Source organism: Ascaphus truei, chromosome 4 (assembly GCF_040206685.1).
Source record: "Ascaphus truei isolate aAscTru1 chromosome 4, aAscTru1.hap1, whole genome shotgun sequence".
Lineage (NCBI taxonomy): Eukaryota > Metazoa > Chordata > Amphibia > Anura > Ascaphidae > Ascaphus > Ascaphus truei.
The window spans coordinates 319,675,435-319,691,675 of record NC_134486.1 but is presented as its reverse complement, the minus strand read 5'-3'; the positions used below and the strand labels follow the sequence as shown (position 1 = coordinate 319,691,675).

The window sequence follows — 16,241 nt, the reverse complement described above, 5'->3', positions numbered from 1 at the left end:
TCCGGCGACCCCCTTCTCATCTAATAAAAATTGAATTAAAATATATAGTAAAAACCAATACACAACCCACTGTCTGTGCCCCCACATAAAACCATTATTTATTTTTTTACTCACAGGATTAATACCACAGGCCGGCGGGGGTTCCCGGGCCCCATAAGGGCATCCTGGGGGGACCCCCGCCAGCCTGTGGTATTAATCATGTGCGTAAAAAATAAATAATGGTTTTATGTGGGGGCACAAGGATGGGTTGTGTATTGTTGTTTATTAAATATTGTAATGATTTTTGGTGGCCTAGGAGGCTAGTAGGGCTGTTGTGTGTATTTTTTTTGAATTGTCGGTATCGGTGGTGGGTGTAGGGGGTATTGGCCCCCAAGGATGGGTGTTTAGGCCTACCGGGTGGGTAGCGGGAGGGGTTAACCCCATCATTACCTTAGTAATATTAACCGCTAAGGTAATGAAGGGGTTAATTCCACCCGCAAGCCCCCCCACAAGTCCTAAACACCCACCAAGAGCCAAATACCAGCTTCACCCACCACCGCTACCAACAGTAAGCATGGCACTGGTGGTTAATCCCTTCATTGCCTTAGCAGTTAGCCGCTAAGGTAATGAAGTTGACAGTAAATGCATTTTTAATGCATCTGGTTCATGCCGGGGGGTCTCCGGTGCTGATATTAATGGATATCAGCTCCGGAGTCTCCTGGCATCAATCCGATGCAGGAAAAATGCATTTTTATTTCTAAGTAACGTCTCGCCACTTCTCGGCAGCTTCTCCCCATGTTCTTGCCAACTTTTTCTGGCGAGGCGATTCGGAGAAGAAATCTCAATTCAAGAGCGGCGATCAGACTCGATAAGGTGATCGGAGCTACTAGAATTGAGCGAGTTTGAGAAACTGCCAATAAGTGGCTTATCACAGCACGTTTGGCGATTTTATTTTATTTTTTGGAAAAAAAATTGACAAAAATTTCTAGTATCGACAAAATATCGGAGCTTACAGAATAGCAATACTCTTTATTTGACGAAAAGCTGCCGATAACTGACTTCTCTGACCTTTCTGCATAGGCACCATGGTCTCTGAATAGATAAATGTGATTGCGATTTCAAAGCTATACACGAGTTTAAGTACATTTTACAAGAATGTGTTTAAAAGACAAATACACGTCAAAGTTTACGAAGAATCTTCAATATGTAGAATTTTTGTTCCAAAACTTTGAATCAATGCAAGCATATTGTGATAATGTAAGGTTCTACATTTCCATTATTCACGTTAAAGTTATACCATTCTCCATATATTTGCTGTATTTTTTATTTTGTAATGGGATCATGATCTCCGCCCTCAGATTGTTGCAATGCTGATTGGAAAATTTCCTTGGGCACAGGCTCAATGCTGTGCTATGCGATAGCAGTTCTGGTTAGCCACATACCATGATGCATTGTTCAGAGCAGGTGGTGGGGGAAACAAATAAGAAGCCTAAATCCTCGGCTTGGCCTCGGGCCTTCAACTCTTCCAGCCAGGGCATTATTGGCCAGTAATGCCCTGTTCTTCAGGAACTATTACTTAAATACCATCAAAATCAGAGGGAATTTAATAATTATACGTATTATATCATTTGAGACTTGGACCTGTCTACTTGCGTTCACACACAAACTGGGTTTTGCCTTTTTTCTGCTGACATTTTCATTAATAAAGCAGTGATTTGGAACATAAGATAAGACACTTGTTTAATTACAACTGTTTAAACAAAATTTAAAAAAGAGAATTCTATTTTCTTAGCAAAAAAGGTGTGTGTCATACATTGGTGCACCATCAAAATCGTGAGCAACAGAAATTATTATTAATTACTAAATGTACCTGATGTTTAAAGCTGATATTTTTAATAGGCCGAGACCAGTGTGTGTGGGAGGTGGAACAGGAGAAGAATGCAATGTTCTTGAAGTAGAAATATAATTTGCAGCACTATACAGAGATACAATGGTTTAGGTCTCCATTAATAAAATATTTGATGCTTTCCATTGACGTAGTCTGTTTTTTATTATTGAAAATCTAGGAACATTTAACCATGCTGTAACCATAAGACGTATTATCTAACCACAATGCTTTCCATCTTAATTTCCTTTCCGTTGTTTCTGATCTAATGCATTTAATCTTTTTTTTTTTGTCTGGAGATGCTCTCAAACACAACCCAAAAAAGCGAAACTCCCTTTTCTGGAAGAACTGCACTTGTATGTATGTTCCAATCCTTAGCAGCGAAGTGACTAACTTGACTTGTCATGTTGCTGGCTGCCACTTCAGTTTGTACCAACATCGCCTAACAAAATTAGCCACAACAATATTCACCGACCCTGTATGCAGGTTTAAGAGAAAAATTAGTGTAGACAAAGTAAAAATACTGTACCGCGCCAATAATTTTTGTCAAGGCTCCATGTTATAAAAACAACTATTAAAAAAAGCGTTTAACTTTAAACATGGACAATTTTGTTATTATAGCAGCAGTTCTCCCCCCAAAAAAAAATACATTTTTTTATAATATATTATATATATATATATATATATATATATATATATATATATATATATATATATGTTTTTTTTAACCCGTGCCTGAACCGTGAAGTCCCTTACAGCTCATCCATGGTTCACCAAGATCTGGGTACTCCCCGTTCAACAGATTTGTAGTTTTTTTGTGTGCTAGTTTTCAAAATAAAAAGCTACAAACATGAGCGTGAAGGTCAGCAATAAAAAGTAATTGGCTGTCAAACCGAATCCTGACCCATCGTTTTATGCCCGCAGCCAGAGCAGGAGAACCCCAGATGTCAGGGGATCATGGAGGAGCTCTGGGGGACCTTCCCGTTGGTAATATTTTTATTTAAATTGTGGAGTGTTGCTTTAAGTACCAATTATTTTTAATGGAACACTATGAAAGTTTGTCATAGATGCAATTGTGTGCAGAACTTTCTAAACATCACAGGTCTACCTGAAGCATACAGTACACACGCCATGCAGAATAGACTTGTGTGGTTTCAAACGCTTAGTACATTATAATTATATCTATGAAGAACTCGCATGTTAGTTCATTAACAGATATTATAAACCTACAAACAAATCTACACTTTTCAACGACTACTAGCACACAAAACTATACACATCATTGATGTGAATATCAGGATATTCACTTTAACAAAGTATCCAACATGGAACTGCCTGCAACTTCTCCCTTTCTGATGCTAGAGGGCAGTCATTATCTTTCTTCAGCATTAAACACGTTCAATATTTGGCTCTTTTTTTTTTTTTAACATAATTTGCTATAGGACACAGATATTTTACAGCGTGCTTAGACTTCTCTACAACAGATACAGAAAGGACATTTTAATTATTACAAAGAACAGCTAACAAAAGGGCTAAAATAACAATAACACTCAGCTGCATAGGAGCTGCCTAAATTGCTTTACAAAAAAGAGAGGCCGTGACATTCTATATACATTCACTATAATTAACATAAATGTCATCTTTATTACTGTTGCAAAAACACAAGTTTGAAGGAGGTTAGTACACCATATACAAAGTCTAAGTAAACACAACTAGTTGTGCAAGGCAATAAAAGAATGCTTTAACCACAAAATATTTTTCATTGAGGTTAGCCCGCATATGGGATAGGTTTACATACATGAGTATAATATTAGGGCTCTTAAGGAGGTACAGTTGTAAATAACAAATCTGAAGTTTTGATATAGTGAAAGCTCTCAGTCATGTAATAATAATACGTTTTTCATATACTGTAGTGCTTTTCTCCCAATGGACTCAGAGAGCTTCACAATTCCAATATTGCGTACGATACGCAGAACATAGGAATTTTTACACACACAGTTCCTGCCCAGATAAGATTACAATCTATGTATGTGGTGCCTCTGAGGCACAGGGAGATACAATGACTTGCCCAAGGTCATAAGGCATTGAGATGGGGAATTGAACCAGGTTCCACAGCATCAGTCACTGAGCCACTTCTCCCTACCTTACCCTTTGTAATAGTTGTTCCATAATTTTATATGTTTGACCGCTTTGAAAATGCGATGTCAAAATGTACAATTGCATATCATTAAATACAACATTTTCCTAGGGAGGATACGGGCATTTAACCCAGGCCAATCTCTCACGCAAGGTAAAAATATTTATTTTATATCTACCACCTATTTTAGGTGTTTGTCATATATATAATGTTGTAACTAAAATGTCCTTGTGTGTGTTTTGTACCCCTGTACATCATCTTAATGGTCAGATGCAGCCATTTACATTGAAGAATGATGCAAGAATGACATGAAAAACTAAAGATCCTAATGGATACATGGGGGAAATCAAGCAACAGACAACATAACATTTTTTATACATGAACAGATTACCAATGAACATAAATAGTATAAAGTACAAGCTCGTCAGTCTGATACTCGGAACAAACCATTAAATAACACGTTTAATTTACTGTTCCACTTTCAACATGTTTGTTAAACAATTTGCAGGACATCTATGATAAAAAAAAAAAGTCACAAATCTTAATTTATCTTACCCTGTAAAATAAATATATAAATACATAATCAGTAGAAGGTTTCATCATATTTGTGAGTGTGTTTCTGTTTATGTCCTGTGAGTCTCAGCCTGGTTAAAAAAAATGGTGTGTGACCGTAACCATGTTCACAAAAAGCACTACCCACATTTTGGGAATTTACATCTATTTTCAGTCACTTTTTATTTATTTTTACAGTTCAGTTAAAAATGCAACCAATATGTAACAATAATAAATAGGCAGAAATATTGACCATCTGGTGCCTAACAATCAATAAATAAATCAAACAACTAATTTCTGAACACATTCACAGGCAATGATCTGCATGTGTGAAATTCAAGCTTTATTTCTATGTGGCCACCAGCTATTTTCATATGCTGTCCGTTCATTTGCACAAGAGTTAACTTTAAGTGCCCCTTCAAAATGACCCATTGGCTGCTAAAGGCAGCAATGTAGGCCTGTCTGGCAGCTAAGAGGTTAGCCCTGGCCTGGGCAAACAGCCACTCCTTCGGTGCAGGACCATTCAACACAGAACAATGAATAAAGTAAGATTTCAAAGCAAGTTAGGAAAAATAGCAGCGTTAACTGGAAATCATTAGGCATTAGAGGGTTAAAGTGTCTGCCATTTTATTATTACAAGCAAACAATTTACGAGTAAAATGTAACTCTTCCACACAACGCTAGTAGCCGCTGCAGACAAACTGCACTCACGGTTTTTTATTTTTTATGGTAATTGAACATAATTGCCTCTTTCACTACAAATAACCAAGGAGAATGTGCCATAATATTTTGACATGCTTAACTACTCGAAGAATAGATGTATCCCTCTGTTTCCTTTTCTTTTCTACCTCCCACTTAATCATCAAAATTACCGGTTACTGAAACCTTTCTACTGCTTGAACATATTGTTTCACTAGAAACGCCCTCTCTATTCACAAACTAACAGAGCCCTATTCCAGTCATTTCTCCCTACGGGGAAAGCATTTTAAAAATAGAGCATTACTAGCTAGCGCACACAAAGCCGGGAGGATTCAATTAAGAGCGTTTCCAGCTTCATAAGGAATACATAGAAATAAATAATGCCAACAATCTTGTTTTGTTCCTAATGACTTTTTTAAAATTGCCAGATCAAACCTGATACAAATAATGAAAAATAGTAGTATGTGTGTTTATTTCCGGGTATCTCGAGGGGTACGCCTCGCCCTATAGTTGAGGTTCCGCGTCACCGACACAGTTTAAGGTTTGCGGTCAATTATTCTCTCTTTGCCTTTCCCTTTCTCTTTTTCCGTCCATTTTCGATGCCCACTTTGTTGTCTGGCTTACTCGTTATGCCATTAGGGACTGCTCCATTCATGGCTGCTTTTCCATTTGTGACAGATTTTCCAGTCTTTGCATGCCCTTTGGGTTCTTTGTATGTCCGATAGTAGAAGTTAGCAAAAAGAGCAATAAAGGTAATGGCATATACAATCAGCGCCCAATGCATCCACTTGGGAAAGGGGCAATCAATGTACAGGGATAGGGCAGTGTGGCCAATCGTCACATGGAACTGAACCTGAAACACAAACGCGCAATAAGAAAAATTAATGTGATGTAACTGTTGATTCATATATGTGTCTACATGCAATGACACCTTGTACATGAAAGTTCTGCATAGACTTTGATTGTATATGTGCATTCAGCACCACGAACATATCTTCTGAGCTGTATAAAGAGAGAGAAAAAATACTTGGCCCTGTACTTATTTAAAAAGATTATAGACTTGCAACATCCATGACAAACTTTCATCGTTACATAGTAAAGTGACCCTGAAATGCAAAAATATAGTGTTTTCTATTGCCAATGTGGCTACTACAACTCCATACTACACACATTTAAAAAGGTAATACCTGGAGAAATCTTGGACAAAGTATAACGAGTATGTCCAGTTAATATAAAAGGGGCATCTCTCTCAGGTAGAATCACAGGGTCCTATTTTCTGATACCATGGCTGGAACTAATACATATACATTTATGCCAGAAGAATAAGGTGTTCATACATCATTGGTAATATGCAGAGCTTTTTTTGTGACAGTATGCAACTCGGTGTCACATGGTGACGTGTTGCCATGATAACGCAACGGAGCTGGAAGAGATGAGGAGCAGAAGAAGGTAAGAGGCCCCACACTTTTCTTGGGCACCGCTTCATTTCTTTACAAAAAAACGCTCTAGTAACATGTAGTAACTTATGCACTGAAAGCAGTACAGCACGTAGGACATTTGATGTACCCATCACTGCCCTCATTGGCAAGTTGGGTCACAGCCTGCAAGGCCCAGCTCCCTTCCTCAGAATCTTGCTCCCAGTATGAGATAAGATAGGGAGCCGCCCTTTTTGTTTTAAACATCACCTATTATGAGATATTGGCCCAGACAGATCATGGGTGTTCCCACACCAGTGAATGGTGAAAGGTGAATGATCCAGGGCAACTTCAGATTTTCTCAAAAGAATTTAATCAGCACCAAAAAAACACAACGTTTCATCCTTCCATGAGGACTTTATCAAGTGACTGGCCAGTCACTTGATAAAGTCCTCATGGAAGGATGAAACGTTGTGTTTTTTTGGTGCTGATTAAATTCTTTTGAGAAAATCCAAAGTTGCCCTGGATCATTCACCTTTCACCATTCACTGAATTTTTTAGGCAGATATCCCTGAACCAGGAGCACCGGTCATTGCAAGTATCTTTTATTCTATTACTGTGGTGTATGCAGCTTCCCCTTCTTATTGTTCCCACACCAGTACATAGGGGAGATGGCACAAAGACCTGATCGTCGGGTATTCAGTAAATGGAAGGAGAACAAAATTGGAAGAATCACCTCAAGAAGAAGTTAAAAGGGAGCAAAAGGGTACATAATGAGTGAAAATGGAAGTGGGACACATGACAGATACAAGCAATTGCTCAGATGCACAGGGAGGAGACCTGTGTCATATGTTTTAATTCTGTTTATACTGCTTTATTTTAGTTTGAAACTAAACTCTTTTCACTTTTGATGACAAATCAGAAGGTAGTTTTAAATGGCTTTACTACACAGTACAGTTAATGTAGTGTTGGTCATAGCTGTTTGTTTCTGTTACTAAATTTAACAGATTGTACCTCTGATATCAAAGTAGATCATAGAGCAAAAGCTCCCATTGTAATGCAAATGTAAAGAATGATCTCATTCGCACGTGCATCCTCTCCTCCCTCGCGTATCCTCTCCAGAACAATTTCTTTTCAATGTACACTTTTTTTTTACACACACACTCACTGGTTCTTTAAACATGTATACAGCAAATGAAAATATCACTTATAAGCACATTCACTTCTCAGACAGGTTTGAAACCCTGCTTTTCACCATTATCTCCTAGCATACAGTGCTTCCACTGCACCAAGGGATTCTGGGAAATGACATGCAAATGAGCACACAATGTCACCTTTTGCTTCAAATCCATTATAACATGGACCCTTATGAGCTTATTTCTGCTGTATTACACAGCTTTGCAGCACAGCCTGGGTTAAAGAAGTGCATAGCCAATGAAACTACTCACAGACCGCTGTTTCAACCTTTTTGGGTCTCATCAGTGTGTGGCTGGTTACACTGGCTTTGGCATTTGAAGCTGGGATAGGTTTCAATCGCACATTAAATAAGTTATGGTGGGTAAAGAAGTGACAAAAACCCTCCCCCGTATAGCATACAGCAAATGAAAATATCACTTGTGAGCACATTCACATCTCAGACAAGTGATATTTTCATGTACTGTATGCTATATTGTGGAGGGTTTTTGTCACTTTTTTACCCACCATAACTTATTTAGGGTGTGGTATAAACATGTATAAAATTTGTCAAATGTATCCTGATTCGTTTGCTGGGAGCTCCACGTGGAATGAAACTGTTAACACATATCTCAAAACAAATATATAAAGATTAAAATACTTTACCAATTGTAATATTGTCAAATATCGCTTCCACCACAAATACTTCAGAAGATGTGGTCCGCAGGCGGCTAGGCCATAATACAAGTACATCACAACATGGATCAAAGCATTCATGTGTGCACCAAAAAAGGCTGCATAAGAAACAATAAAGGAGATACAAATGGAAAATATTATTACCAATTCCCAAGATACAGTACACGTAAAAATGAAATGCATATCTCTATGTATATTACCTGGTACAATATTTGAAAAGAGGTACACGGTCTGTGCAATATTTTATTTTATTTTATCATGTGACTGCTTAATTATTTCAACCGGAAGTGGAGTCTCGTGGGGGAAGAGATACTGCACTGCTGAAAAATAAGGCTGGATCGCTCAGTGGTCAATTAAAAACTTATTTATTGGGCCGTTTTATGTTTTTAATGGACCACTGAGCGATCCAGCCCTATTTTTCAGCAGTGCACTACCTATCTCTTCCCCCAGAGGACTCCACGTCTGGTTCTCAATTGTGAGCAGGGAGCACGCTACTGCCGGACACCTTCCAAATGGTTGTGAGTAAAAGGATTCATATACATTTTGTGCTGTATGAGCCTTATCCCAGGAGGTTGTTTCTTATATATTATGAGGGGGTTAGAGCCTGTCATATTTTAGCATTCTGCTGACATCCCCTCTAGATACAGTGACTCCAGTACTTCTCTCCAATATAGGGAATATTATTGATGATGGCATTTATCCTTTCTATTGTCATTATGTGTAATCCGGATTTACTGAATTCATGAACATTATACAAACTTACGATTATGACCAGTACACTCTGGAGCGCCGGGCATTTGGGAATCATATTCCCTTCTTTTCTTAATAATTTCAACAACTGCCTTTTAATTTTACTAACATCAGAAAAATCCTTTAGAGTGCAAGATGTAGAGATGAGAAATGCATTTATTAATTTGTGTGTGTGCATACACTCTCACATTTCCACACCTACCCACACCTTTGATATACATTCAATGATTACTTTGTGGGGTGTGCCACTAACTTATTAGCGAAACGCAGCACAAACCCCAAACCTGAATCTCATCCTGGGAGTATCCCTACAGTCCCACCCCCTCCCAACACTGCCCACAATTTTCAATTTAGCCCAGTATCTGAAGAGGAGATTACACAAGTGCTCCTCAAACTAAAACGAAGCAGCCAATGTGGACCCGACTTACTACAATCTAGGTTCCTACGACTTGGTGCCCCAGCCATTGCCAAACCAATTGCGTCCATAGTCAACTCTATCCTGTCTGCAGGCCATATCCCTAAGACCTGGAAAACTGCCAGAGTTGTCCCAATCTTCAAAAGTGGGGACAAAAACACTGTCTCAAACTACAGGCCAATCTCACTTCTCCCAATTCTATCCAAAGTCATGGAAAAATGTGTCCACTCCCAATTAAGCGATTTCTACACCAAGACAAATTTCCCTAGCCAATTCCAGTCTGGGTTTCGTCCCAAACACTCCACCGTAACTACCCTGCTAAAAGTTTGCAATGAAATTCAGTGTGGAATGGAACGGGGACAACTCACTGGTGCAGTATTCCTAGATTTTGGAAAGGTTTTTGACACAGTTGATCATGCTATCCTGCTTGACAAACTCCAGAGCTCTGGAATAGGGAAACATGCTTTAAACTGGTTTCAGTCCTATCTATCAGGAAGATCCCAACATGTGTCCATCTCAGGCTCTAACTCCAACCCCCTGGATATCACCTGTGGTGTCCCGCAAGGCTCTGTTCTGGGGCCCCTACTCTTCTCAGTGTTCATTAATGATCTTCCCACAGCTTGTAAGGAAGCCTCAATACACATGTATGCAGATGACACAATCCTATATGCACACAGCCATAGCCTCTCTGACCTACAACACATACTTCAGTCTGACTTTTTGAGACTCGAAAACTGGATTTCCCAAAACAAACTGTTTTTAAACACTGACAAGACTGTAACAATGGTATTTGGGACCAAGACTAAATTTGTAAAGCTTCCAGTGACTGAGCTCCTGATTAGAACCAACGCTAACACCACCCTAACACCTGTCACTAGTTTTAAATACCTGGGCTTATGGTTTGACTCCAACTTAACATTCGGGATGCACATTGATACCCTGACAACCAAGACCTATGCTAAACTAGGGGTACTTTACAGGAACAAATCCTCCCTAAGTCTCCTGGTCAGAAAGCGTATCGCACAGCAGATGCTAATGCCAATTATTGACTATGGAGACATAGTATATGGATCGGCTCCTCAAACCCACCTTAGCAAACTTGACACCCTCTACAATTCAATTTGTCGTTTTGTTCTCCAATGCAACTACAACACACATCACTGCGAAATGCTCAAAGAACTAGACTGGTCATCACTAGAGTCTAGGCGCAAAGTTCACCTTTCCTGTCTCACCCTCAAATACTTTCTGGGCAAGCTACCCAGCTACCTGAACAAGCTCCTCACCCCTACCACATACAGCACCTATCACCTGAGATCAGACTCCAAAAGACTGTTCATGGTCTCAAGGCTCAACAAAGTATCCGGACGTTCCTCCTTCTCCTTCCGTGCACCCCAAAACTGGAACAACCTACCAGAGACTCTCATATCCACCACCAGCTTAAGTTCTTTCAAATATAAGGCTGTCTCACACTTTAATCTGGTCTGTAACTGTTTCATACGCTCATAATATATATTTTCTTTATCTGTGCACGCAATGTCTTGTATATAATGTATACCTTGTTCATTTATGTAACTGTACTTTGAACCATGTATTATTTGTTTTACTCTGTGCCCAGGACATACTTGAAAACAAGAGGTAACTCTCAACGTATTACTTCCTGGTAAAATATTTTATAAATAAATAAATAATACAGGTGGGGGAGGGGGTGGGTGATAAACACAGATAACATTCCAAGAGACACTGTTTTTAAGTAAACCCTTTGCTTGCTTTATTCATTGTAACACCACCGGAAGAAGAGATCAGTGTATCTCGAAAGCTCACACAAATAAAAGCATTTCGTTAGCCACAGAACGGTATCGTCTATTCATTTTTTAAGCTCGGCTAACACAGTACTGACACACACACACACACACACACACACACACACACACACACAATTGTAGTCCAGCAAGAAGAGACAGCACACAAGGGGCAAACTTCAGGAGTTGTATTGAAGATGTAGACACTCAGAAAACCAACGTTTCGATTCCACAAACGGAACCTTCCTTAGTGTTGTGCCTTTTGTTAGTGGAATCGAAACGTTGGTTTTCCGAGTGTCTACATCTTCAATACAACTCCTGAAGTTTACCCCTTGTGTGCTGTCTCTTCTTGCTGGACTACAATCTGGTAATCGCATATACTATTTTTTATGAGATAAGCATCTGGATTTCTATGCAATACAAGTGTGTGCCAGCTGCCATTTGACTGCACATGCATACATATACACACAATTTGTTTTATGCACCCTGTTATATTCCTACAATAACTATCATGCACCTTTTATCATAACCTTGCTTATAATGTGGGGCCATAATTAACTAAGCAGTGTGCTGCAATTATCTAGCGTTCCATTTGAAACAGGATGAGGCCAATGTACTAAGCATCACAAATGGCTTTTATGGCAGCATATAGGTGCACAGAAATCTCATTTTAAATTGCGCCTGCTGCGCCCCTGTGTACCAACCGGACATTTCCCACCCAGCGCCATAAATCAGTTTAAATAAACAAAACAAACTGGGCTGCACGGCCAATATAAATATTGCAACATGAATTTATATATACCGTACTAAGACTAGTTATATAGTTATAAATAAGCAAAACACTAAGAATTGTGTTTTCATTTAAATTGCATGAAGCAGGTATCCGACATGACAAAATGTCAAAATGATAAAACGATGAGTATGATGTCTTCATACATACGGCACACCATTTGTGAAGGTTTGTACTTCATTTTAAATGTGGACACGTTAAAAAAATTAAAAAAGTCAAATATTATCTTAGTACAAACACCCCCATGTTTTGGTTATTGATTTTAAAGCATATAATGGCTGATACCCATTTTGCAGATCTCTTGTAATATGTAAGATCATCCATGGGAATTGTGGAATTGTAATGATTTAATATAAACTGTGTGTGTATAAACTGTGTGTGTATAAACTGTGTGTGTATAAACTGTGTGTGTATAAACTGTGTGTGTATAAACTGTGTGTGTATAAACTGTGTGTGTATAAACTGTGTGTGTATAAACTGTGTGTGTATAAACTGTGTGTGTATAAACTGTGTGTGTATAAACTGTGTGTGTATAAACTGTGTGTGTATAAACTGTGTGTGTATAAACTGTGTGTGTATAAACTGTGTGTGTATAAACTGTGTGTGTATAAACTGTGTGTGTATAAACTGTGTGTGTATAAACAGTGTGTGTATAAACAGTGTGTGTATAAACAGTGTGTGTATAAACAGTGTGTGTATAAACAGTGTGTGTATAAACAGTGTGTGTATAAACAGTGTGTGTATAAACAGTGTGTGTATAAACAGTGTGTGTATAAACAGTGTGTGTATAAACAGTGTGTGTATAAACAGTGTGTGTATAAACAGTGTGTGTATAAACAGTGTGTGTATAAACAGTGTGTGTATAAACAGTGTGTGTATAAACAGTGTGTGTATAAACAGTGTGTGTATAAACAGTGTGTGTATAAACAGTGTGTGTATAAACAGTGTGTGTATAAACAGTGTGTGTATAAACTGTGTGTGTATAACTATGATCTTACAAAAGGCCTCGATCATTTTTTTATTTTTAATATATATTAAACTATTAATTAATGCTAATGAAGGAAAGTTTAATACGCACATTGTCCTCCGGCCACCCACTTGATTCCGATCCACCACAAAGTGAACATGGTACAGTGGTGATACACGTGCAGAAAGCTGATCTGGTTTAACTTCTTCCTCAGTATGAAAAATACTGTGTCAAAATACTCCACCCCTTTGGAGATATAGTACCACCACAGAGCTGAAGCTACCTGTAACAAGCAGGATTAAGAAGATGTACAACTGGGATAAATCATATTGTCATACAAGAGAATGTCAAAGACATTTGGTAGAGCAAGAACTACCAATAACATGATGCAGTAGAAAATATACATGACAAAGTAATAAAGACACAAAGATTTGTTATTCTAAATAAAAATACAAAGTACTTCATTGTTTATTAAATAGCAATAAAATGACACTAACATGCACAGTTTCTTATTGTCTGGACCAGTGGTGGTCTGGACCTTTTTTGAAGTGAAACTTCTTTAGCGGCGTGAATGCATTTGATTGAGATAGAAGTCAGTGGTGACGGAAGTGACATCACACCTGGCAGAAAAGGCCATAAGTGTTGCCAGCTTCCAGCAGGAGGAGACACTGCCGACACACACACACACGTTACCATGTCCTGCCGCCTCTCACGGCTCCTGCTCCAGTAATGGGGGTGGGGTAGGGACTGAAATTGTGTTTTGAAAAACATCACAATCACAAATACAATTTCTGTGACAAAAAGACAAAGAAGTTTCACTTAAAATGCGTGTGCTCGGCAAACACACTTTTTTTTTGGTTTAAGGAATCCTATAATTGTATTGTGAAATTCTGTGAAACCCCAAACCCTCTCTAGTGTGTCTGAGATCAGATGCATTGTAAGTAACCCCAACCCTCTCTAATAGCGGGTCTGAGATTAGATGCAATGTAAGGAACCGCAACGCTCCCTAATAACGCGTCTGAGATCAGATGCATTGTAAATTCTTCTGTATTTGGTACAATTTTCTAACTACCTGAAAATTGCAGGGAACACTTCAGGCATGCCCAAGGGTTACTAGGAACCCCTGTTGAAACACTCTGGTCTAGACAGAGAGAGGCAGAGAGACACACAGGCATGTACACATTTTTCATACATCTAGCAATCAAATACTTACCCTGACTTCATTAACATCATCAGAATAATCTACAGTCTGACATATATAGCTGTATCCTGCAGCTTTTGCTCCTAAAAACAGCTGGAAAAGAATAACAGTTCAATTACTTTATCTAAGATACACACTGAATAAAACAATCATTTTCCTAAATGTTATTTTTGGAGCAGGTGGGTGACAAAATTCAGCACTTCTTTAGGTAGCTGATCATGCTTAGACAAATTCATTAGAAGTACCAAGTACATCTAAATTATAAACTTACCTTGGGGAGATAAAATTCCAAATACTTGTACTCACAAATAATATAAGTAGAATACATTTAACGAAGCAAATATGTAACATTTCTGGAAAATAAGTAATTCGTGCATTAGCTGGACCCTGAACTCTTAACAAATGACATATTTCACTTTGTGGTAAAAATGTTTTAGCTCATATCCAATAAGACAAAGATTTAAAACAGTGTATTATAGACGTAATTTCTGCACAGCAGGAAAACATCACCTTTAAGCATATTAGCCATTCTTCTATTTGCTAGCCACCTGAGGGTAGACATGGCAGTGTGCTTGTATACTTATGTTAAACCAATGTTTTCAAGTACATTTGACCCAGTGGTGGGACATACTAAAAATACACACACACACAAACACACACAGACACACACAGACACACACAGACACACACAGACACACACAGACACACACAGACACACAGACACACACAGACACACACACACACCTCCAGTTTGCCCACAAGTAAGGATGCACATATAATGCTGGTGACGTTGCGTCGAAACAAATGCATTGCCGCCGTCACGTGCGCTTATAGTAAGCGTGACGCAACGGCTTAGTCGCAACCGCTAGAAGTCATCTCAATATGACTGTTCCAGCGACCGTAGCATGACGTCGCCGGCACTATAAGCGTAGCCTAAGAAATAATTTCATTAGTAACTTTATGACTTCTCCATGGAACATAATGAAACACACACTGAGGTTGTATCCCCTGTGTATGTTAAATGATCTGCATGTTTATGCTGTATAGCAGGGGTACACAAACTGGGGGGGGGGGGGTGAAAGTTTCTGGGGAGTTCGCGGCGCTTACAGAAGCCCAGCGCTCTTCCCCACAACATTTAAATAAAATGCAGAGGGAGCACGCAATGCCTCTGTATATCTCTTACCTTATCTCTGGTGGCTTCTAGCATCGCGTCGCCATGACAACGTGGAGTCAAATGACGCCGTGGGTCAAATGGCAACACACCGTCATGTGATGTCAAATGATGCCGCATAAAAGGTACGGGGGGTGGGCATTTGGCATCTGGGTTAAAGATGAATGCATATTTTCTGCACACAGCTTCCAGTAATATGACCCGACATGATACAGCTAAAGCTAAAACAGCTATAGCTAAATGCATCATGAAGACAATACCCACAGAGCTGGATTGCTTTAGTCGTCATGCTTCAAAGACTTAGTGTCACAGCTGTGTCTACTATAAGGCTGACAACATAACAATAATATGCCCTAGACAATCCTTGTAATCACCAGACCGCTTTCATTATCTTCACCATGTACTGCTCAGCTTTTTATTGACCATTGAAAATATGAATATCCATTGTCATTAGGCATACATTAATTTAACATGTTGGGAAACAGTGGTGAACCGTGCCACTGAAAGATCTGTTAAACCCGGTGCTGCCACTGCAGCCAACAACACACTTCTGAGCAATGTTTTGTGTGTCTTCCTGGCAGCAAAGTAACAGAAAAAAATGGGGCCGTCGCC

General features: G+C 39.0%; 1 protein-coding gene across 1 annotated transcript in view; it reads right to left on the bottom strand.

Annotated features, from left to right (window-relative positions):
- Window positions 1–3,488: 3,488 nt before the first annotated feature.
- The window catches only part of ELOVL4 (ELOVL fatty acid elongase 4), a 39,671-nt gene continuing 26,918 nt past the window's right edge, over window positions 3,489–16,241 (bottom strand). Inside the window, exons 3-6 of the mRNA XM_075597964.1 lie at window positions 14,471–14,551; window positions 13,369–13,540; window positions 8,507–8,634; window positions 3,489–6,105 (exon numbers count right to left, since the gene is read on the bottom strand). Of these exons, the coding sequence (XP_075454079.1) occupies window positions 5,806–6,105; window positions 8,507–8,634; window positions 13,369–13,540; window positions 14,471–14,551 (681 nt within the window). The 3' untranslated portion in view covers window positions 3,489–5,805. The remainder of the gene's footprint in view (window positions 6,106–8,506; window positions 8,635–13,368; window positions 13,541–14,470; window positions 14,552–16,241) is intronic.